The sequence below is a fragment of the Pseudophryne corroboree genome, chromosome 7, assembly GCF_028390025.1.
Source record: "Pseudophryne corroboree isolate aPseCor3 chromosome 7, aPseCor3.hap2, whole genome shotgun sequence".
In the NCBI taxonomy this organism is placed as follows: domain Eukaryota; kingdom Metazoa; phylum Chordata; class Amphibia; order Anura; family Myobatrachidae; genus Pseudophryne; species Pseudophryne corroboree.
In genome coordinates, this window is record NC_086450.1 from 319,493,275 (window position 1) to 319,515,947 (window position 22,673).

Consider the following 22,673-nt stretch of genomic DNA (forward strand, 5'->3'; position numbering starts at 1 on the left):
TACAGGTGATGCCTTGTTTGGAGATTAATTAAATAAATAGATCTCCCAGGCTACTACAGTGGGTAAGTCTACCTATCTGCCGTCGGCTGCTCCACCCTCCTTGCAGTCCTTTCGTGTGGCAAGGTTCAGAGGCAGGGGCCGACGGGCCTCCATCACCTCCAGAGGATCTTGTGGTAAGTCCCATGAACCTGCACCTGCCGTCTCCCTGGACCAGACTACCTGATCTCCTTTTGCTAAGCCTTCTGCATGACGGTTGGCACCAGCGGAGAGGCGCCTTTCTGGTAGGTGCTTGCCTTCAATACTTCGCCCATGTGTGGGCGGAGTCCTGCCGGGATCCTTGGGTGAGGGACCTCATTTCCCATGGATACCGGCTGGAATTCCAGACACTCCCTCACAGGTTTTTCAAGTCGGGCTTACCAGCTTTACCCGCAGCAAGAGTTACCTTGCAAGAGGCTATTCAAAAGCTTTTGCAGACAGGGGTGGTGGTGCCTGTACCTCCTCAGTTATGCATCCGGGTTTTTTACTCCAGTCTTTTAGTCGTACCCAACCCAGACGGTTCGGTGCGCCCCATCTTGAACTTGAAGTCTCTAAACCTGTTATCTGCGGGTATTTAAATTCAAGATGGAATCCCTGCGGGCGGTAGTGTTGGTACTGAAGGAGGGGGAGTTCATGGTATCTCTGGATGTCAAGGATGCTTACCTACACATTCCCATGTGGCCCCCTCATCAGGCTTACCTCAGGTTCGCCATATTGAACGACTATTTCCAGTTTCAGGCCTTACCCTTTGGATTATCCACAGTTCCGAGGGTTTTCACCAAGGTTATGGCGGAGATAATGCTGCAGCTGCGCATGATGGGAGTGAACATAGTCCCCTATTTGGCCGATCTCCTAGTAAAGGCTGTGTCCAGGGAGCGTCTGCTGGACAGCATCGATCTGACGACTCGACTACTGGCGGATCATGGGTGGATCCTAAATTTTCAGACGTCTCACCTGGAATCGACCCAACGTCTTCAGTTCCTGGGAATGATACTGGATACTGTGTCTCAAAAGGTGTCTTTCCCGAGGGACAAAGCCTTGACTATCCAGGCTATGGTTCGCTCCGTGCTCTGTCCTCGCAACGTATCCATACATCTTTGCATCCGATTACTGGGCAAGATGGTTGCTGCTTACGAGGCAATCCAATACGGTAGATTTCATGTCCAACCATTTCAGCTGGATCTGCTGGACAAATGGTCAGGGTCTCACCTTCACATGCATCAGGAAGTGACGTTGTCCCCGCAAGCCCGGATTTCTCTCTTATGGTGGATTCAGGTTCCTCACCTGGTGGAGGGCAGGAGTTTCAATATCCACCCATGGATTTTATTGACAACTGATGCCAGCCTCCGGGGTTGGGGGGCTGTGACCCAAGGGGTCCAGTTCCAGGGGATTAGGAAACGACCGGAATCTGCCCTACCAATAAACATCCTGGAACTCAGGGCAGTTTACAATGCTCTTCTGCAGGCTTCTCATCTCCTGAAGAATCAGGTGATCCAGGGTCAGTAGGACAACGCCTCGACAGTGGCGTACATCAACCGACAAGGGGGGAACAAGAAGCTGAGCGGCGATGCAAGAGGCGTCGAAGATCCTCCTCTGGGCAGAGGCGAACGCAAGGGCCATCTCTGCCATATTCATTCCGGGAGTGGACATCTGGAAAGCGGACTTCCTCAGCAGACAAGACCTCCATCCGGGGGAATGGGGCCTACATCCCACGGTGTTTCAACAGTTAATCCCCCAGTGGGGCTGTCCACAGATAGATCTGATGGCTTCTCGACTCAAATGTCGCGCACCTCGGGCAGCGGCGACCGCGCTTGTCCCTGCAGGTGGCCTGGTCTGCCCGGCGCCTCTCTTCTCCTGGCGGTCTCCGGCTTCGGCGGCGGGTCGGCGTGTCCCTCCGGCGGCTTCCCGGAAGCAAGGACGCCGCCATCATAAGCGAGGGCAAGGAGGCGGAGCAGGTCTGACGTCACCTGCCTGCTCCGCCAATCAGGCTAGGGCGGGGGATTTAAAACCAGACACCAGGCAGAGATCCGGTGCCTGAGTATCTTCGTTTCTCCTGCGGAAGCTGTGATTCCAGAGCTCCCTCGTCCCTGTGATCTCCTGTGCCTCCAAGCATCCTGTGCCTCCAAGCACCTCCGTGCCTCCAAGTACCTCCGTGCCTCCAAGCACCTCCGTGCCTCCAAGCACCTCGTGCCTCCAAGCACCTCGTGCCTCCAAACACCTCTGTGCCTCCAAGCACCTCTGTGCCTCCAAGCACCTCTGTGCCTCCAAGCACCTCTGTGCCTCCAATTACCTCGTGCCTCCAATTACCTCGTGCCTCCAAGCACCTCCCTGCCTCCAAGCACCTCCCTGCCTCCAAGCACCTCCCTGCCTCCAAGCACCTCGTGCCTCCAAGCACCTCGTGCCTCCAAGCATCTCGTGCCTCCAATTACCTCGTGCCTCCAAGCACCTCCCTGCCTCCAAGCACCTCGTGCCTCCAAACCCCTCCGTGCCTCCAAGCACCCCCGTGCCTCCAAGCACCTCCGTGCCTCCAATTACCTCGTGCCTCCAAGCACCTCCGTGCCTCCGAGTGCCTCCCAGCACTCCCTGTACTCCCAGCACCTCAGTGCCTCCAACACCAGTGTCTCCAACACCACAGTGTCTTCAATATCTCAGTACCTCAGCCTTCAGTATTTCTACAAGTCTTGTCTTTCAGGAGACCTTCAAGAATTCCTCTGTGCTTCCTGCTTGCCGTCTTAATCCTGCATGAGGAAGACCTACATCCGGCCATCTCTACTGCGACCCAGTAGCGGTTCCTCTTCCCGGTCATCGGAAGAAGCCCCGAGTCCACAACACTCCCAAACCAGGTCAGTGATAGTATACTCAGGCCCCATGGACCCGGGGAATCGGAACACGGACTCAAGTGCCATCCAGAACCTGGCTTCTCGAGTACAAAGTCAGGAAGCGGCACAAGACCAGGTGATGCAGTACCTCCAGCAGTTGTCCGGGCGTCTGGATCAGATTCAGGCGTCTCTAGCCTCAGTAATTCCGGCACCTGTTCCAGTAGTCGCACCAGTTGCCGTTGCCAGCAATGTTCAACCATCGGCCGGTATCACTCCACGCCTTCAGCTGCCTGCTCCGTCCCGCTATAATGGGAATCCTAAAAATTGTCGTGGTTTCTTGAACCAATGCGAGGTACATTTCGAGCTACTTGCACACAACTTTCCTACAGACCGGTCCAAGGTAGCATATATTATTTCTCTGTTGGAAGGTTCTGCTTTGGATTGGGTGTCTCCATTATGGGAACGATCTGATCCCATGGTTTCCAACTATACCAACTTCATCTCGTCCTTTCGAAGGATTTTCGATGAACCCGGCAGAATGACCACTGCTTCTTCCGACTTGCTCCGTGTTCGACAGGGCGCCCGTTCCGTGGGGCAGTACGTGGTTCATTTCCAGACCATTGCTTCCGAACTACGCTGGAATAATGACGCCCTGAGAGCTGCCTTCTGGAACGGCCTTTCCGACCGGCTGAAAGATGAGCTGGTTACCAGAGATCTGCCGGATCCATTAGAAGATCTGATTTCTCTTTGCGTCAAGGTGGATCTTCGGATGCAGGAGCGTGGAAGAGAACGTAGCCGTCCGGATCGTTCCAGGTTCCGGAATCCTACTCCTAGACCGGTGGCCTCACCTAGCTCAGATGAGCCCATGCAAATTAACCGATCCCGACTGTCTTCGGAAGAACGACAGCGTCGTCGTGAGGGTAAACTCTGCCTTTACTGTGGAGCCGCGGATCATTTTCTTAAGTCTTGTAAATCTCGTCCGGGAAACGGGCAGGCCTAGCTTGTTCCGGAGGAGTCAAGCTGGGGATTACGACAAAAGCTTCTCCAACTTCGGACTGTTTGCTTCCAGTAACTCTAGTCTCCGATTCAGTCTCCAAGTCTTGTGAAGCCCTATTGGATTCCGGAGCTGCAGGGAACTTCATTTCTTCCTTCTGTGCCCAAAGCTTGGGTTTAAAGTTACGGCCTATCGAGCGGCCAATTTCACTGACGGCTATCAACGGGACTAGAATTTCCAAAGGTCTTATAATGTGGCGCACGGGGTCAGTTAAGCTGCAGGTCGGGGCTCTACATCAGGAAGATTTGGAACTCTTGGTAATCCCAGAAATGCCCCATGATCTGGTTCTTGGAATGCCTTGGCTAAAAAGTCATAATCCCCACATCGACTGGAAGTCGTCACAAATTCTGTCCTGGAGTTCCTTTTGTCACACTAATTGTCTTACTCCTGTTTGTCCGCTCCGTGTCACCTCCAAAACGGATGAAGAGCACATTCCGGAGGCATATCAAGGATACAAGGACGTATTTTCGGAACAAGCTGCTGACCTGTTACCACCTCACAGGCCTTGGGACTGCCCTATTGACCTTGTCCCAGGGAAGACGCCACCCCGTGGTCGCACATATCCTCTGTCTCTTCCCGAGACTCAAGCCATGTCGGAGTATATTAAGTCCAATATGCTCAAGGGATTTATTCGCCCCTCTTCCTCCCCTGCTGGTGCGGGCTTCTTTTTCGTGAAGAAAAAGGACGGGGGGTTGAGACCATGCATCGACTACCGCGGCTTAAACGACATTACTATTAAGAATAAATACCCCTTGCCACTAATCACAGAATTATTTGATAGGGTTCGTGGTGCCCGCATTTTTTCCAAACTCGACTTGAGGGGAGCTTATAATCTTATACGCATCCGAGAAGGGGATGAATGGAAGACTGCCTTTAATACCCGAGATGGGCATTACGAATACTTGGTGATGCCGTTTGGTCTTAGTAATGCTCCCGCGGTTTTCCAGGGATTCGTCAATGAAATCTTTCGTGACATGCTGTATCAGAGTGTTGTGGTATATTTGGACGACATACTGATCTTTTCCAAGAATCTTGTCGAACACAGGACTCAAGTCAAAGAGGTGCTCCACCGTTTACGAGAGAATCATCTCTATGCCAAGCTTTCCAAATGTACCTTTGAAGTAACATCTATTCCGTTCCTCGGTTATATCATCTCGGGGACGGAGCTTCGCATGGATCCGGAAAAGCTGTCTGCCATTCGTGACTGGACTCAGCCTCTTTCTTTGAAAGCAATACAAAGGTTCCTGGGCTTTGCGAACTACTACAGGAGATTCATTAAGGGTTTCTCCACCATTGTTGCGCCCATTACCGCCCTGACGAGGAAGGGTTCTAATCCAAGTTTGTGGCCTCCGGAAGCCATTGTAGCTTTTTCTCACTTAAAGTTAGCTTTCATGACGGCTCCAGTTCTCCAACAACCAAATTTCGATGAACCCTTCTTCTTAGAAGTTGATGCATCTTCAGTCGGGGTTGGGGCTGTTCTCTCCCAGTACTCCTCTGATAAGAAATTACATCCGTGTGGCTTCCATTCTCGTAAATTCTCTCCGGCCGAACGAAATTACACTATTGGAGACCAGGAACTCTTGGCTATCAAATCTGCCTTGGAAGAGTGGAGATATCTTCTGGAAGGGGCTAAACATGTGTTTACCATCTACACGGATCACAAGAATTTGCTGTACATCAAATCCGCACAATGCTTGAATCCTCGCCAGGCGAGATGGGCACTTTTCTTTTCCCGATTCTCGTTCATTATCAAGTACCGGGCCGGGACTCTCAATATTAAAGCAGATGCGCTTTCCCGTTCACAAGTTTCCACAGACGAGGATGAACCTCCTGAGCGGGGTTTAATTCTGAATCCAGTTTCTGTCTCTGCTGCTTTAACTACTCCAGCTCCTCCTCCTGGAAGAATGTCCGTACCAGCTAGATTCCGGCCAGGAATACTACTGTGGGTCCATAACTCCAAGTTTTCCGGTCATCCCGGTGCCCAGAAGATGTACAAGTTTCTGCAAAGGTCTTACTGGTGGAACACCATGAGGAAGGATGTACAAGATTGCGTTAATTCTTGTCCCCAATGTACACAACATAAATCTCCTCGTCTGCCTCCTGCAGGGTTACTTCGTCCTCTGCCTATCCCTGTGAGACCCTGGACTCACATTTCCATGGACTTCATCACTGACTTGCCCTGTTCCAAGGGTTGCAACACCGTTTGGGTTATCGTTGACCGTTTTTCGAAGATGGCACACTTTGTGCCTTTGACTGGTCTCCCGACAGCACCGAAACTGGCTCTACTGTTTATCCGAGAACACTTTCATTTGCATGGATTGACACAAGAGATTGTTTCTGACCGTGGAGTACAGTTCACCGCCAGGTTTTGGAAAGCCCTCTGTTCAACCCTACAAATTAAACTTAAGTTTTCGTCCGCTTATCATCCCCAAACAAATGGTCAAACGGAACGAGTCAATCAAGATCTAGAGACTTTTCTTCGTCTGTATCTCTCTCCTTCACAGGACAACTGGGTGGAGTTGTTGCCTTGGGCGGAGTTTGCCCATAACCATTTGTTTCATTCTTCCACTGGGGAATCACCATTCTTCGTCAACTACGGGTTCCATCCCCGTGTTCCAGAATTTCCAAGCCTTCCGATAGTAGAGGTTCCTGCTGTAGCGTCCACTCTACAACACTTTGGACAAATTTGGAGAAAGGTTCATGCTAATCTTAAGAAGGTTTCTGTCCGGTACAAGTTCTTCGCAGATAAGAAACGGCGAGCCGCACCTCAATATAAAGTTGGGGACAGGGTATGGCTGTCCACACGTAATCTCCGGTTGAAGGTGCCCACCATGAAATTCGCTCCAAGGTTCATCGGTCCTTACCCGGTGCTACAAGTTTTAAATCCTGTGGTCTGTAAACTGGGTTTGCCTGCCCATCTTCGAATACCTAACGCCTTTTATGTTTCTCTACTCCGTCCCCTCATTCTGAATCGGTTCCACTCAGCATTCCCTAGGCCAACGTCTGTAGTGGCAGAAGCTGGAGTGGAGTTTGAAATCAAAGCTATTCTTGACTCTCGTTATCTTCATAAATAATTACAGTACTTGGTGGACTGGAAGGGTTATGGTCCTGAGGAGAGAAGTTGGATTGAGGCTACTGAAGTAACGGCTCCTCGTCTGGTTCGGATCTTCCACTCCAGACATCCGACTAAGCCCGGGAAGTGTCCAGGGGCCACTCCTGGAGGAGGGGGTACTGTCACGCACCTCGGGCAGCGGCGACCGCGCTTGTCCCTGCGGGTGGCCTGGTCTGCCCGGCGCCTCTCTTCTCCTGGCGGTCTCCGGCTTCGGCGGCGGGTCGGCGCGTCCCTCCGGCGGCTTCCCGGAAGCAAGGACGCCGCCATCATAAGCGAGGGCAAGGAGGCGGAGCAGGTCTGACGTCACCTGCCTGCTCCGCCAATCAGGCTAGGGCGGGGGATTTAAAACCAGACACCAGGCAGAGATCCGGTGCCTGAGTGTCTTCGTTTCTCCTGCGGAAGCTGTGATTCCAGAGCTCCCTCGTCCCTGTGATCTCCTGTGCCTCCAAGCATCCTGTGCCTCCAAGCATCCTGTGCCTCCAAGCACCTCCGTGCCTCCAAGCACCTTCGTGCCTCCAAGCACCTCCGTGCCTCCAAGTACCTCCGTGCCTCCAAGTACCTCCGTGCCTCCAAGCACCTCGTGCCTCCAAACACCTCGGTGTCTCCAAATACCTCCGTGCCTCCAAGCACCCCGTGCCTCCAAGCACCTCGTGCCTCCAAGCACCTCGTGCCTCCAAGCACCTCGTGCCTCCAAACACCTCTGTGCCTCCAATTACCTCGTGCCTCCAAGCACCTCCCTGCCTCCAAGCACCTCGTGCCTCCAAGCACCTCCGTGCCTCCAATTACCTCGTGCCTCCAAGCACCTCCCTGCCTCCAAGCACCTCCCTGTCTCCAAGCACCTCGTGCCTCCAAGCACCTCGTGCCTCCAAACCCCTCCGTGCCTCCAAACCCCTCCGTGCCTCCAAACCCCTCCGTGCCTCCAAGCACCCCCGTGCCTCCAAGCACCTCCGTGCCTCCAATTACCTCGTGCCTCCAAGCACCTCCGTGCCTCCAAGCACCCTCGTGCCTCCGAGTGCCTCCCAGCACTCCCTGTACTCCCAGCACCTCAGTGCCTCCAACACCACAGTGTCTTCAATATCTCAGTACCTCAGCCTTCAGTATTTCTACAAGTCTTGTCTTTCAGGAGACCTTCAAGAATTCCTCTGTGCTTCCTGCTTGCCGTCTTAATCCTGCATGAGGAAGACCTACATCCGGCCATCTCTACTGCGACCCAGTAGCGGTTCCTCTTCCCGGTCATCGGAAGAAGCCCCGAGTCCACAACACTCCCAAACCAGGTCAGTGATATCAACAAGAAGCTATGACGTTTCTGTTCCAGAATGAGGGATCCGCAGGCTGTAACAGTGGACTCGCTGACGACACCGTGGATTTACCAGTTCGTGTAGCTGTTCCCTCCGCTACCGCTAATCCCAAGGGTTCTCACAAGACTAAGAAGGGAAAGCATTCAGGTAATTCTAATTGCCCCAGATTGGCCTCGACTGGCGTGGTACTCGGACTTCCTGACCATGTCTCTGGAGGATCCCTGGCCTCTGCCGCTCCAAGAAGATCTTCAGAAAGGTCAGTTCATCTATCCAGATTTACAGTGGCTGCTACGTTTGACGGCTTGGAAGTTGTGAGGGCGATTTTAGCAAAGAAAGGTCTCTCAGGTTATTTCCACCATGGTCCAGGCCAGGAAGATGGTTACGTCAAAACACTATCATCTTATCTGGAAAAAGTATGTTTTCTGGTGTGAAAGTAGAAAGGTTTCTCCTGTAGAGTTTAAACTTGGTCGTTTTCTGCTTTTCCTACAAGCGGGAGTGGACATGGGCCTACATCTAGGCTCCATTAAAGTCCAGATTTCGGCGCTCTCTATTTTCTTCCAGAAACAACTTGCCCTGTTACCGGAAGTACAGACTTTCCTGAAGGGAGTTCTTATATGCAACCACCCTTTGTTCTTCCCACAGCTCCATGGGATCTCAATGTGGTTCTGTCCTTTCTCCAATCGGATTGGTTTGAACCCTTACATAGGGTGGAGTTGAAATTTCTCACCTGGAAGGTGGTGATGTTATTGGCATTGGCGTCTGCCAGCCATGTCTCTGAATTAGGGGCCTTATCCTGTAAAAGCCCTTAATTGATTTTTCAGGAAGACAGAGCGGAACTTCGGACCTGTCCTCAGTTTTTGCCTAAAGTGGTGTCTGCCTTTCATGTGGATCAGCCTATTGTGGTTCCAGTGTTGTCTGACGCTTCTGTGAGCCCTGAGTCCTTGGATGTGGTCAGGGCTCTGAAGATTTATGTCAAAAGGTCGGCACATCATCAGAAATTCGACTCACTGATTGTCCTTTATGATGCCTCCAAGATTGGTTGGCCAGCTACTAAGTAATCTATTGCTCGTTGGCTCAGGTTGACCATTCAACAGGCCTATACTTCGGCGTCTCTGCCCTTGCCGACGTCTATATTCAGGCCCGCTCGATGACGTCAGTGGGGTCCTCCTGTGCGGCTGCCCGGGAAGTCTCGGCCCTACAATTGTGCCGCGCTGCGACTTGGTCTGGTCGAACATATTTGTTAAATTCTATATGTTCGATACCTTGGCCAAGGATGACCTTCAATTTGGTTAGGCGGTTTTGTAGGGGTTTTAGCACTCTCCCACCCGTTTGTGAGCTTTGGGACTTCCCCATGGTACTAAAGTACAAGACCCCAGTATCCATTAGGACATTAAATACCTACCGGTAATTCCTTTTTCTCCTAGTCCGTAGTGGATTCTGGGCCCCCGCCTCAGTGCCTCGTTCCTGCTTACCTGTGTAAGTTTTTGGTTGGACCGATCATGCGGTCCTCTTCTGTTGTTGCGATAACTGTGCTATCCTGGTTAGGTTCGTGTTGCTATCCTGTGTTCTGGTTAGCGCTCTCCTTTTGTTTATAGTTGTGTGTTGGCTTATTGCCTCACCGCTGTTGTTTTGTTCTTCTCTCAGATTATTTCCGTCTCCTCTGGTACAGTTTCCTAGACTGAGTCTGATAGGAAGAGTCAGCACACACTTGCACATACTGAAAGTTTTTAAAGTTCCAGGCTCCAGTGGACTCGATCAATACCTCATGGTACTAAAGTACAAGACCCCAGTATCCACTATGGGCTAGGAGAAAAGGAATTACTGGTAGGTATTAAATTCCTATTTTTTAGACATCCAAAACAATTGAATTGGCCCCTTGAGCACAGAAACTACACAGTAATTGCATGCTGCTTCCTATTTTGCCTTCTCCAGCACTCCTATCTTCTGTCAAACTATATCCTCAGTGGTACTTGGCATGTGGCAACAACACTTACGTGCTAACTCCTCTTCTAAAATGTAATTACCTACCTCTTCCTACCTCTGTCTGTCTGTTTTTACCCAGTTTTGTTCTATTACTGTTGTTCTAATTGTAAAGCGCAACGGAATATGCTGCGCTATATAAGAAACTGTTAATAATAATAATAATAAATAATAATTAGCAGAATGGAATATATAGCATATTACCACCTATAAGTAGTGCAGATATAGGCCCTCATTCCGAGTTGATCGCTCACTAGCTACTTTTAGCAGCCGTGCAACCGCATAGTCTCCGCCCACAGGGGAGTGTATTTTCGATTTGCAAGTGTGCGATCGCATGTGCAGCTGAGCGGTACAAAAACATTTTGTGCAAAACAAGACCAGCCCTGTAGTTACTTATCTTGTGCGATGATTCCAACGACGTTGGTCCCGGAATTGACGTAGACACCCACCCTGCAAACGCTTGGACACACCTGCGTTTTTCCAACCACTCCCTGAAAACGGTCAGTTGACGCCCATAAACGCCTTCTTCCTGTCAATCTCCTTGCGAACGGCTGTGCAAATGGATTCGTCGCTAGAAGCATTGCACAGCAACGATCTGCTTTGTACGCAAATGATGCTCCTGCACATTGCGGTGCATGCGCAGTTTTGCCATTTTTCTTTACCTGATCGCTGCGCTGCGAAAATCTGCAGCGAGCGATCAACTCGGAATGACCCCCGTAGTATGCAGCACTATAAGGCTATATATTATACGCACACTGAACAGCAATAACAAAACAGCTCTGACTCGTCGCGGCATGGATGTCACAAGACCTCTGAAGGTGTCCTTTGGAATCTGGCGCCAAGACGTTAGCAGCCGATCCTTTAACTCCTGTAGGTTGTGAGGTGGGGCCTCCGTGGCTCGGACATTGCATAGATTGACAACTGGGGAATGTGGAGGCCGAGTCAATACCATGAACTCTTTGTCATGTTCTCAAACCATTCCTGAACAATTTTTGCAGTGTGGGAGGGCTCATTATCCTGCTGCAAGGACTTTGAAATTAGGGAACAATGGGGGTCATTCCGAGTTGATCGCTAGCTGCCGTTGTTCGCAATGCAGCAATCAGGCTAAAAATCGGCATTTCTGCGCATGCGTATGGGCCGCAGTGCGCACGCGCGACGTACTTTCACGAAAAACTATGCAGTTTCACACAAGGTCTAGCGACGCTTTTCAGTCGCACTGCTGATCGTTGAGTGATTGACAGGAAGTTGGTGTTTCTGGGTGGTAACTGACCGTTTTCTGGGCGTGTGCTAAAAAAACGCAGGCGTGCCTGGGGAAACGGGAGTGGCTGGCCGAACGCAGGGCATGTTTGTGACGTCAAAACAGGAACTAAACAGACTGAAGTGAGCACAAGGAAGGAGTAGGTCTGCAGCTACTCTGAAACTGCTTGAAAAAAATGTAACCCTGTCGCAGGCGACCAGGCCCGAGGTTACACTTAACGCAGATTTCTGCTTGCGCCCTCCTCAGGTGAGAGCAGAAGTCTGCATAAAGGGAGGCTGGTCACAAGTGTTCTTGTAACAAATGCGGAACTGGTCACATTAACAGTTTTAAATAGTTCTCAGCCCCTTTACATGGGAACTAATTCTCTCAAACAACTGAATCGCCCCTAAGAGTACATATAAAAAAGGTTTATCCAAAATATACTTAAGGGAGCTATACATTTGTTTAATGGGCGCCAATAATTGCATCACTTTAGACAGGGCAATATGGAATTTTTGGGACGCTGATTATTTTATTGCGTTGATTGCACCCTGCAGTGTCGGGTTTAGCCAAGTAAAATTGCTAAACCCAACTAAAGTGCTGGGTGTAACGTGAAAAGTGCCGTTTACCAAGCGGGTCACTTTTCACACATTTCTACTCACCAGCAATGGGGGGCTGCGCCCAAATGGAGCTACAATTGAATTGCTCCGCTCAGTGGCCGACACACACAGTCGCTGACGAAAACAGTTAAATTGCCTCCTATAGAGTGCATTTTATAAAACCTTTTCAGAATATATCTTTAAATGTATTTCTTGCAATATTCATTCAAAAAGTCTTTATTTAATTTTTTTCCTTTTTTGAGAATGTTGCCTTCTGCTTGTAACAGTGTGTAGGTGTGCACAGATAATATGATAACTATTATTTGTTTTTCCTTATTACAGGTAAATATGTCATGGTGATGGGCTTTGTTTTGTCTTGCCACCCAGAACCCATTTTGCGTGCTGTGAAAATCACTGATCTGTCTGACAACCCTGTACACCGCAGCATGTGGAAACTAGAGGTAGAAGATTTGCACATGAACATTAAAGCGACCCAACATGTCTGATTTGGAACTTGGTTACATCTAAGATATCTGTTGCGATTGGAAACTTGGTTACATCTAAGATATCTGTTGCGATTGTGACTTTAAAGACTAAAATCACAAAAACCATTCATCTTGATGCCAAATATAGACTACTTAAAGACTCTCTTCTTTCTGGGAGAAGATTATGTTTTGTGTATCTTAGATATGGTTTTCATTTGGAGGGTTTTTCAATATGCCCTGGAATTTAAGATTATGCGCTGCTTATAAATGAAGTCTGTCTTTGCTAATGTATATATTTTGTATTATTGTACTTCTTATCTTTGATTTATCTATTAAATATAATATAAATTATGCAATTATTAACTTTCATTTCTGCACAGCACTTTTCGCCAGTCACAAACCCAGCAGTGCTTGCAATGTAATACTTGCATAGATACACACACATGAATATTGACCTACCTGTATGTTTGGAGGAAACTTGAGCACCTAGAAGAACCTATTGTTCACTCTATTTTGAAGAGCGGGCATGGTGCCGAATCGGAAACAGAGTACTTATGTATGCGCCAAGAGTGCCCGAAAAGGGGCATGTCCACTGTTTGTCACTCTTTGGGGTGTACCCAGCACTTATGGAGGCACTGGTTTCCCCACACTGTGAATAGATGCCATGCGCAGGCGAGCGCATCTATTGGCTAGCGGTAAGCGCTACACCGCAGCTTTTTCCACCGCTGAAACAGCCTAGCTGGAACACTAAGAACTCCATATAGAGACTGGGAGAATCTATTCCATACAAAAATTGCCATAATCAGAATAGAACATACGGTCCCAGTGTTGTATCCATGTTCATCACTCTGAAACCCATGTGTGAGTATTGTCATAGGTGACTAGAATATTTTTTTAAATAAATGAGCACATGCTTTCCAATTAGCACATTGTAGGTGTTTCTCATATCCTGGCCTCAGGGTCCGCTAATAGTGCATGTTTTCCATGTTTCCTATCTAAGGCACAGGTGTATTAATAACTGATAAACCGTAAATGATCGACAGCTGGTACTAATTATTTCACTTGTGATACTTTGAGGACGACCAGAAAACCTGCCCTGCTAGCGTCCCTCAAGGCTGTATTTGAGAAACACTGTTACAACTTCTAAATGTATGAAGGACAACAAGCAGTGTCAGTGGTTTCCAAACTGTTCAATCAAATTTATTGAGGTACTAATTAAGTCACCTGTGCCCAAGCTTGGTTATCCTGAAAACCTGGTCCATTAGAATTCCTTGAGGACCAAATATCGGAACCTCAGATCTGTTATAGACTTTAGGCCAGTGATTCTCAAGCTTGGTCCTCAGGGTCCCAAACAGTTCATGTTTTCCAGGTTACCTATCAGGTGCACAGGTGTAGTCATTGCTCACTGACACATTTTAAAAGATCCACAGGTGTCACTAATTATTTCCCTTGTCATTCTGTGAGGATACCTGGAAAACATGATCTGTTCGGGCTCCTGACGATCAAGTTTGGTAACATATGCCAGGGGTTCCCAAACATGGTCCTCAAGGCACCCCAACAGTCCAGGTTTTGGGATATCCCTGTGTGCCAGATGGTATAAACAAACTGACTGAGGAACTCATTTTCTCTTACACCCTAGAGGATACTGGGGTCCACATTAGTACCATGGGGTATAGATGGGTCCACTAGGAGCCATGGGCACTTTAAGAAATTAATAGTGTGGGCTGGCTCCTCCCTCTGTGCCCCTCCTACCAGACTCGGTTTAGAAAATGTGCCCGGAGGAGCCGGTCACGCTTTGGAGAGCTCCTGAAGAGTTTTCTACATTTATTTTCAGTCAGGGCTGTTTAGGCAACAGCCTGACTGCTTCGTGGGACTTAGGGGGGAGAACGGCTCACCTTCCTAGAGAGTTAATGGTCCAGTTTCTCATGCTGGCAGGACACTGAGCTCCTGAGGGAGCTATTCGCAAGCCACACCATGGTGCAGCGTACCCTCCCCGCAGCAACGCAGCCACCCCCTAACAGAGCCTGAAGTAAGAAGAGTGGTGAGTACAGCGCCGGCACCCCGTAAGCGGGTTGCCAGCGGGAATGGTGGCACTAGGTTAGGAGCGCAGCTCTTAGCAAGCTGCGCTTCGGGGTGATTCAGATGGACACATGCTGCGGCGCGGTCCCGCTGTGAGGGGCGACCTGAATCGCCTATGTTACTCACACACAGCGCTAATAGTGTGGAGGCATCTAGTCAGCACTGTAAAACGATTCCTCAGGGCCAGTATAATCTCTGAAGTGCGGGAAGCCGCACGCCATTTTAGGGGGCGGGGCTTCCCACTGAGCAGTTCCAGCAGCTCTCCGGTGCCATTTCCTCTGCAGCTTGGGTATTTTTACACTACACTATATAATATATATATTGCGCCCCAGCTTAGTTTTACTACTGCTGATAGGGACGCTGTGTGGCTGGCTCCAAGCTCCGTGTCTCTCTGAGACTTTGCCTACATATGCTGTGTTCCCCATTGTGGTGTGTGTGGGTGTACCTTACCATGTCCAGGGACTGCGTTTCTTGCATAGCTGAATGTCTATTATCTCCTGGGGACTCACTACCCAGTACTCAGGATTGTGTGCACTCCCAGTCCAGTGTGGCTGTACCCTCGTGGTTAGCTTCTATTAAAGGAATGATTTCAAATATTTCCACCATGCTGTCAAATAATGAAAAGGAAACACAATTCTTGAGGCAGTCTATGGATGACCAAAACATACCCTTGCCCAACTCATGCAGGATGACACTGATCCTGATAGGTCAGATCATGAGGAGGGTGTGATACAGTAGATGCGAGTGGGGGTGATGCCGTCCTGTCACAGGGATTCAGGCCCTCATTGAGGATGTCAGAACCGTGTTGCACATCCCTGACAAGGCTTAGGGGGAATCTTACTTTAATACAAAGAAAAAATCCTCTGCTACATTCACCGCTTCAAAGGAATTACATGTCCTCTTTGAAGAAACATGGGTAAACCCTGGTGAGATGTTTCAAATCCCTAAGAGGAAAACCCGCCGATAGTTGATGCATCTGTATCCAGGTTATCACGTAAGGTAGTCTTCTGGGGCGGCGTCTTTGAAAGACGCGGCTGACCATAAGATTGAGACCACTCTCAAATCGTATGGGGCGTCGCCACCAGGCCTCACAACAGCGTCCACCCGGCTCCAGCAAGCCGGAAATACGGTTATCAACAGTAAGTTCTTACCATAACGTATAGTGGGGCTAATTCAGACTTGATCGTAGATGTGCTAAATTTAGCACATCTACGATCAGCTTCCCTGACATGTGGGGGGACGCCCAGCACAGGTCTAGTCTGCCCCGCATGTCAGGCCCAACCCCCCCCCCCCCCCCCATCCCCCCACTGACTCCCCCCACATCGCATCGCTTTTGTACTGGAAGAGTAGCTCCTGCCAGCGCAGTTCCTGCGTGCTGGCAGGAGCTACTCGTCGCTGTGAGGGTCGCAGCGGCTGCGTGTGACGTCACGTAGCCGCCGCGGCCTGCTCCCCCCAACGGTCCGGGCACGCCTGTGTTGCCCAGACCACGCTCCCTAAACGGTGGCCAAATGCCGCCGGACCGCCCAGCCCAGCGACTTCCTCTGCTTGTCAATCAGGCAGAGGCGATCACAGGGCTGAGATGGCCGTCGGATGTCTGGATTGCGCCGGTGCTTGCGCAATTCAGACCTGATCGCTGCTGTGCGAAAACGCACAGCAGGGATTAGGGAATCTGGGGCTAATTCAGACCTATCACATGGACACACTAGGGTTATTTTAGTGTAAAAAGCCAGTTAACTAGGTTTACCACCTCATCCCTTTAATTCTGGACACATTAATTACACAGGTTCTGTGGCTGAGTAAAACCAGGTGAAATGGAGTCTTGAAGTCAGCCAGCCACAGAACCTGTGTAATTAATGTGTGTCCAGAATTAAAGGGATGAGGTGGTAACCCTACAGTTAACCTACCTGTATATTTTTGTCCACGAGGAGAACTCATGGCCTCAGCGCTTTGAGACCGTCATGCTAAACCCTACACTTCTGTACTAACTTCAGCATTAAATAAACTGCCAATTTGTTTCCTGCTTATTATTTCCCTAGTTCCTTATTCATCCATTACTATTATCTCATACTGCACTAATTTGTGTTGTAATGTTTGTTTTTACCAATATAGGGGTATATGCAATTGCGGTCGAATTCCCGAAATTGTCGAATTTCGGGAATTTTTCGCCAAAAAAAAAAAATCGTCAATGCAATTCAGTGCTTTCCGTCAAAAAAACGGACTTTCAAAATTCGAGTTTTTGAAATTCGACTTTTGTCAAATTCGACTTTTCTGCAATACAAGTGCTGCAATTCGACCAAAGTGTATTCAATTCAAGTTTGGAAATTCGACAACAGTGCTTTTAGACAGTAAATTCGTCATTTTCAATCCGCCACACTTTGGAGGGTGAAACCAATAAAAAAAATTTAAAACATGTTTTTTTTGGTGTGTTTTTTTTTTGGTAATAGCATATCTATTTATATTAGAAGGGATTAGGTACTTGGTTTGTCTTTTTTGGAGGCACAAGTATTATTTATATATTTTTAAAAATTATTTTTTTTTTTTTTTTTTTTTTTTTTTTATAGCTGGAACGGTAAAATCAAGGAAAAAAATGGCGTGGGGTCCCCCCTCCAAAGCATAACCAGCCTCGGGCTCTTTGAGCTGGTCCTGGTTCTAAAAATGCGGGGAAAAATTTGACAGGGGATCCCCCGTATTTTTAAAACCAGCACCGGGCTCTGCGCCTGGTGCTGGCGCAAAAAATACGGGGGACAAAAAGAGTAGGGGTCCCCCGTATTTTTTACACCAGCATCGGGCTCCACTAGCTGGACAGATAATGCCACAGCCGGGGGTCACTTATACAGTGCCCTGCGGCCGTGGCATTAAATATCCAACTAGTCACCCCTGACCGGGGTACCCTGGGGGAGTGGGGACCCCTTCAATCAAGGGGTCCCCCCCCCCAGCCACCCAAGGGCCAGGGGTGAAGCCCGAGGCTGTCCCCCCCCCCCCCCCCCCATCCAAGGGCTGCGGATGGGAGGCTGATAGCCTTGAGAAAAATGTCAGAATATTGTTTTTTCCAGTAGTACTACAAGTCCCAGCAAGCCTCCCCCGCAAGCTGGTATTTGGAGAACCACAAGTACCAGCATGCGGGAGAAAAACGGGCCCGCTGGTACCTGTAGTACTACTGGGGAAAAAATACCCAAATCAAAACAGGACACACACACCGTGACAAGTACAACTTTATTACATACTGCCGACACACACATACTTACCTATGTTGACACGCCGACTGCCACAGTCTCCGACGATCCGAGGGTACCTGTGAAAAAATTATACTCACCTTCCAGCGTCCAGAGATAAATCCACGTCCAGAGTATAATCCAGGTACTTGGCAAAATAACAAAACGCAAAAACCTGTGCCAGCGGACTGAAAGGGGTCCCATATTGACACATGAGACCCCTTTCCCCGAATGCAGAGACCTCTACGTGACAGCTATCACTGAATGGTCTCTTCAGCCAATCAGCGAGTGCAACGTCCTTGCACTCTGCTGATTGGCTGCGCTTCTGAGCTCAGACAGCGCATCGTAAAGCCTCTCCATTATATTCAATGGTGGGAACCTTGCGGTTAGCGGTGGGGTCACCCGCCGGTCAGCGGCTGACCGCGGGTAACCCCCCCGCTGACGGCAAAGTTCCCACCATTGAAAGTAATGGAGAGGCTTTGCGATGCGCTGTCACAGCACAGACATCCACAGCCAATCAGGTGAGCGCCACGTAGTAGCGCTTCCTGATTGGCTGAAGGGACCTCAGTGACAGGAGTCACGTGGGGTCCCGGCACATTCGGGGAAAGGGGTCTCATGTGTCAATATGGGACCCCTTTCAGTCCGCTGGCACGGGTTTTTGCGTTTTGTTATTTTGCCAAGTACCTGGATTATACTCTGGACGTGGATTTATCTCTGGACGCTGGAAGGTGAGTATAATTTTTTCACAGGTACCCTCGGATCGTCGGAGACTGTGGCAGTCGGCGTGTCAACATAGGTAAGTATGTGTGTGTCGGCAGTATGTAATAAAGTTGTACTTGTCACGGTGTGTGTGTCCTGTTTTGATTTGGGTATTTTTTCCCCAGTAGTACTACAGGTACCAGCGGGCCCGTTTTTCTCCCGCATGCTGGTACTTGTGGTTCTCCAAGTACCAGCTTGCGGGGGAGGCTTGCTGGGACTTGTAGTACTACTGGAAAAAACAATATTCTGACATTTTTCTCAAGGCTATCGGCCTCCCATCCGCAGCCCTTGGATGGGGGGGACAGCCTCGGGCTTCACCCCTGGCCCTTGGGTGGCTGGGGGGGGGACCCCTTGATTGAAGGGGTCCCCACTCCCCCAGGGTACCCCGGCCAGGGGTGACTAGTTGGATATTTAATGCCACGGCCGCAGGGCACTGTATAAAAGTGACCCCCGGCTGTGGCATTATCGGTCCAGCTAGTGGAGCCCGATGCTGGTGTAAAAAATACGGGGGACCCCTACTCTTTTTGTCCCCCGTATTTTTTGCACCAGGTGCAGAGCCCGGTGCTGGTTTTAAAAATACGGGGGATCCCCTGTCAATTTTTCCCCCGCATTTTTAGAACCAGGACCAGCTCGAAGAGCCCGAGGCTGGTTATGCTTTGGAGGGGGGACCCCACGCCATTTTTTTCCGTTTTTTTCACGTTTTTTTAATTTGCGGCAAAATCCGGCAAATCGGCCGTTTTTCGCCCGCGGGAATGTCGAATCCGTTTTTCATTGAATATGGTGAATTCCGGCAGCCACCTGCCGGAATTCACCTGTCGAATTGTGTCGAATTAAAAAAACTGCGATAATTTGCCGCGATTCGCCCGCAATTGCATATACCCCATAAGGTCTTTTGTTGGCAGGCAGAGTTGTATGTAAAGTTGTCTTTGTTTTTCTTTTTATTAAACCCCACTGCTTATTCTCTTCTCTCTCTTTTTTTTTTTGTATCTGTTTATCATGTGAGTCTCTTTTTTTAGAATCAGAATCCGTTTTATTGGCCAGGTATACTTGCGTATACTAGGAATGTGTCTTCGGTTTGCTATAAAACAGCCAGGTAGGTCATACAGACAGGTATGTAAAGTCCTACAGACAGGTATACTGTAGGGACACAAGTGAGTTACATGTACGTCTAGTCAGTCAATGTTCAGGAGTTCAGCACGTGGACCACTTGGGGAAAGAAACTTTTGAGGCTTCTGGTGGACCCATCAGGGACGGCCCTGTGACGTTAAACATGCTGTGGCTGGGGTGTAGCTGGTCCTTTACTATCTTCATTGCCTACTTTATAGCTATGGGCAGGTATATGTCCTGGACTGAGGGAAGGTTGGCCTCGATGATCTTCTCTGGTTCTGACCACCTTTTTGGTGCATGCAGCTATCCCTCGCACTGGTGGAGCCGTACCATACCAGTATCGAGGAGCACAGTACCGACTCCACAATCGAGGAGTAGAAGAGGAGCATAAGCTTCTGTGGGATGTTGAACTTCCTTAGTTGCCTGAGGAAGAACAACCTCTGCTGCGCTTTCAACAAAGGTGGCGTCGGCGTTGGACCCCCATTTAAGGTCCCGGGAGATAGTGGTCCCTAGGAACTTGAAGGAGTCCACTAGCGATACCACACTGTCAGCAATTGTTAGCGGAGGTGCACTGGTTGACTTCTTCCTGAAGACCACAATCATCTCGAAAGTTTTGAGGGGGTTGAGCTCAAGGTTGTTGTGGCCGCAGTCATTTGTGTACAGGGAGAAGAGCAAGGGTGGGAGTACACAGCCCTGAGGAGCCCCTGTACTAATGGACTGCGATTGAGAGGTGAATTCCCCCGCATTCACCACCTGTGTCCTAACTGTCAGGAAGTCTACTATCCAGGAACAGGTAGCTTCTGGGACTCCTAGGCAAAGTAATTTGGGGTGGAGGATGCTGGAGGATGAAATCGACAAACATGATCCTCACGTAGGTACCGGGAATGTCTAGGTGCTGTAGAATGTAGTGCAGTCCCAGGTTGACTGCATCCTCGACTCACCGACTCGATCGATTGGGGGTCCAGTTGGGGGCCAGTCACAGTTTTCAGGTGATTCAAAACCAGACGCTCAAACTTTTTTATGACCACAGACGTCAGTGCTATAGGCCTGTAGTCGTTCAGGTTCGTGATAGAGGGTTTCTTGGGGACCAGGACGATAGTGGACCTTTGAGGCAGGAAGGGACTTACTGTAGCTCAAGCGATTTGTTGAAGATCTTGGTGAATATGAGGGCGAGCTGACCTGCACATGCTCTCAGGGCAGATGGTGACTTTCCGTCAGGATCCTGAGCTTTCCTGGTTTGGCCCGTTTGAACAATGCCTCCACCTCTTCTTGGGCGACTTGCAGGGCCTGGAGTTGGCCGCCGGTGTTCGGGGCATCGAAGAGGTGATTGTTTGGGTCGCAGGGGACTTCTTTTGCGAACCTGCAATAAAAGTGGTTCAGCTCGTCTGCTAGGTCTTGGTGCATGGTTGTGGACTTCGATGTTTTCATGTAGTTTGTTATGGATTGCATTCTTTTCCATACAGATACGGGGTCTTTGGTGGAGTGATCGTTTGTCAGCTTGTTCGAGAACTGCTTTTTTGCTTGCTTGATTTCTTTAGTCAGATAGTTCCTAGTTCGATTGTATAGTGCTCTGTTACTACTGCTGTAGGCCTCCTCTTTGGCCCGACGGAGTTGCCTGAGCTGGGCGTTGAACCAGGGCTTGTTGTTGTTGTAAATGCAGTAAGTCTTGGTAGGTACACACATGTCCTCACAGTAGCTGATGTAGGATGTGACAATGTCTGTCAAGTTGTTCAGGTCGGTTGCTGAGACTTCAAAGACCCCCCATTCTGTGCAGTCAAAGCAGGCCTGGAGCTTCATCTTAGCCTCGTTGGTCCATTTCTTAACAGTCTTGATGTCAGGCTTAACCGCTCTCAGCTTCTGTGTATAGGTGGGGAGTAGGTGGCGAGGCAGTGGTCAGACAGGCCAAGTGCAGCACGTGGGATAGACCGGAAGGCAGATTTGAGGATAGTGTAGAAGAGGTCAAGGGTGCGTCCTTCCCTAGTGGGACACGGACTTGTTGTTTGTACTTAAGTAGCTCCTTGCTCAGGTTAGTTCTGTTGACTAGTTACCCTGGCGACTTGGCCTCATACACTTCTTACGACTCCCTGCGCCATAAGGTCCGCGTCGGATTGGACGGTGGCATGTATACACAGAGGGTCAGACTAGATTGGCCAAGTGGTTCTCATCTGGTGTCAAATTCTATGTTAAATTACAGTAAGAGTGTTGATGCGTGATGTGTCCCAGAATGGCTGCCAAACAGATGTGCCTGTTTGGAGTTGGAGGACTTGTGGGTTTTCAACCCCCTGGTTACTAGCTAATGATGATGACAGATGCAAGCCATGACTGATTTGCAGAGAGCGTCTAAGAGATCCAGTCATGCAAGTATAGTATGACTGATGGCGCTGCGATCCGATAACAGGATCATAGTGCGCTAGACACTATTTAAAAAAATGCTCTGGAAAAGAGAAGGCTGCTTTATTAGTGTTTGTTTAAAAAAAAAAAAAAAAAAAGATTTAATTGCTGTTCGATCTGGCCATTTACCCTACCTCCCAACTGTCCCGATTTTCGCGGGACAGTCCAGTTTACACTGTCCCGCTGCCCTACCCGTGGGCCACAGTGTCCCGCGGTGGAGGGGGGGTCAGTTGAGTAGCTCCTGTCACTCGCTCGGTGAATAAACGTCTATTTACGGGAGACAGGGTTTGGGGCACTGGGCATTGGCGGCGCGGCTTGCAATTGCGGCACTCCCGTGAAGCCACACCCTCATTTGCATAGACCACACCCCTTTTGGGGTGTCTCTCTTGAGACAACCTTGATGTTGGTAGGTATTCATTTCCTATTATGTGTTTGACCATAAGTTGTGCTCACAGTGATGCCGCACCTCCTGCCACAAGGGCTGTTATTTGCAAGGAGAAGGAGG

At 49.5% G+C, this 22,673-nt stretch overlaps 1 protein-coding gene across 2 annotated transcripts in view; it reads left to right on the plus strand.

Annotated features, from left to right (window-relative positions):
* Window positions 1-12,971, plus strand: part of RMI2 (RecQ mediated genome instability 2) — a 79,863-nt gene extending 66,892 nt beyond the window's left edge. Inside the window, exon 2 of one of the 2 annotated variants that reach the window (XM_063934299.1) lies at window positions 12,523-12,971. In XM_063934299.1, coding sequence (XP_063790369.1) covers window positions 12,523-12,641 — 119 coding nt within the window. In that variant the 3' untranslated portion in view covers window positions 12,642-12,971. Of the gene's footprint in view, window positions 1-12,477 lie in introns of both variants that reach the window. The other variant, XM_063934298.1, reaches the window with a different exon arrangement.
* Window positions 12,972-22,673: the final 9,702 nt, after the last annotated feature.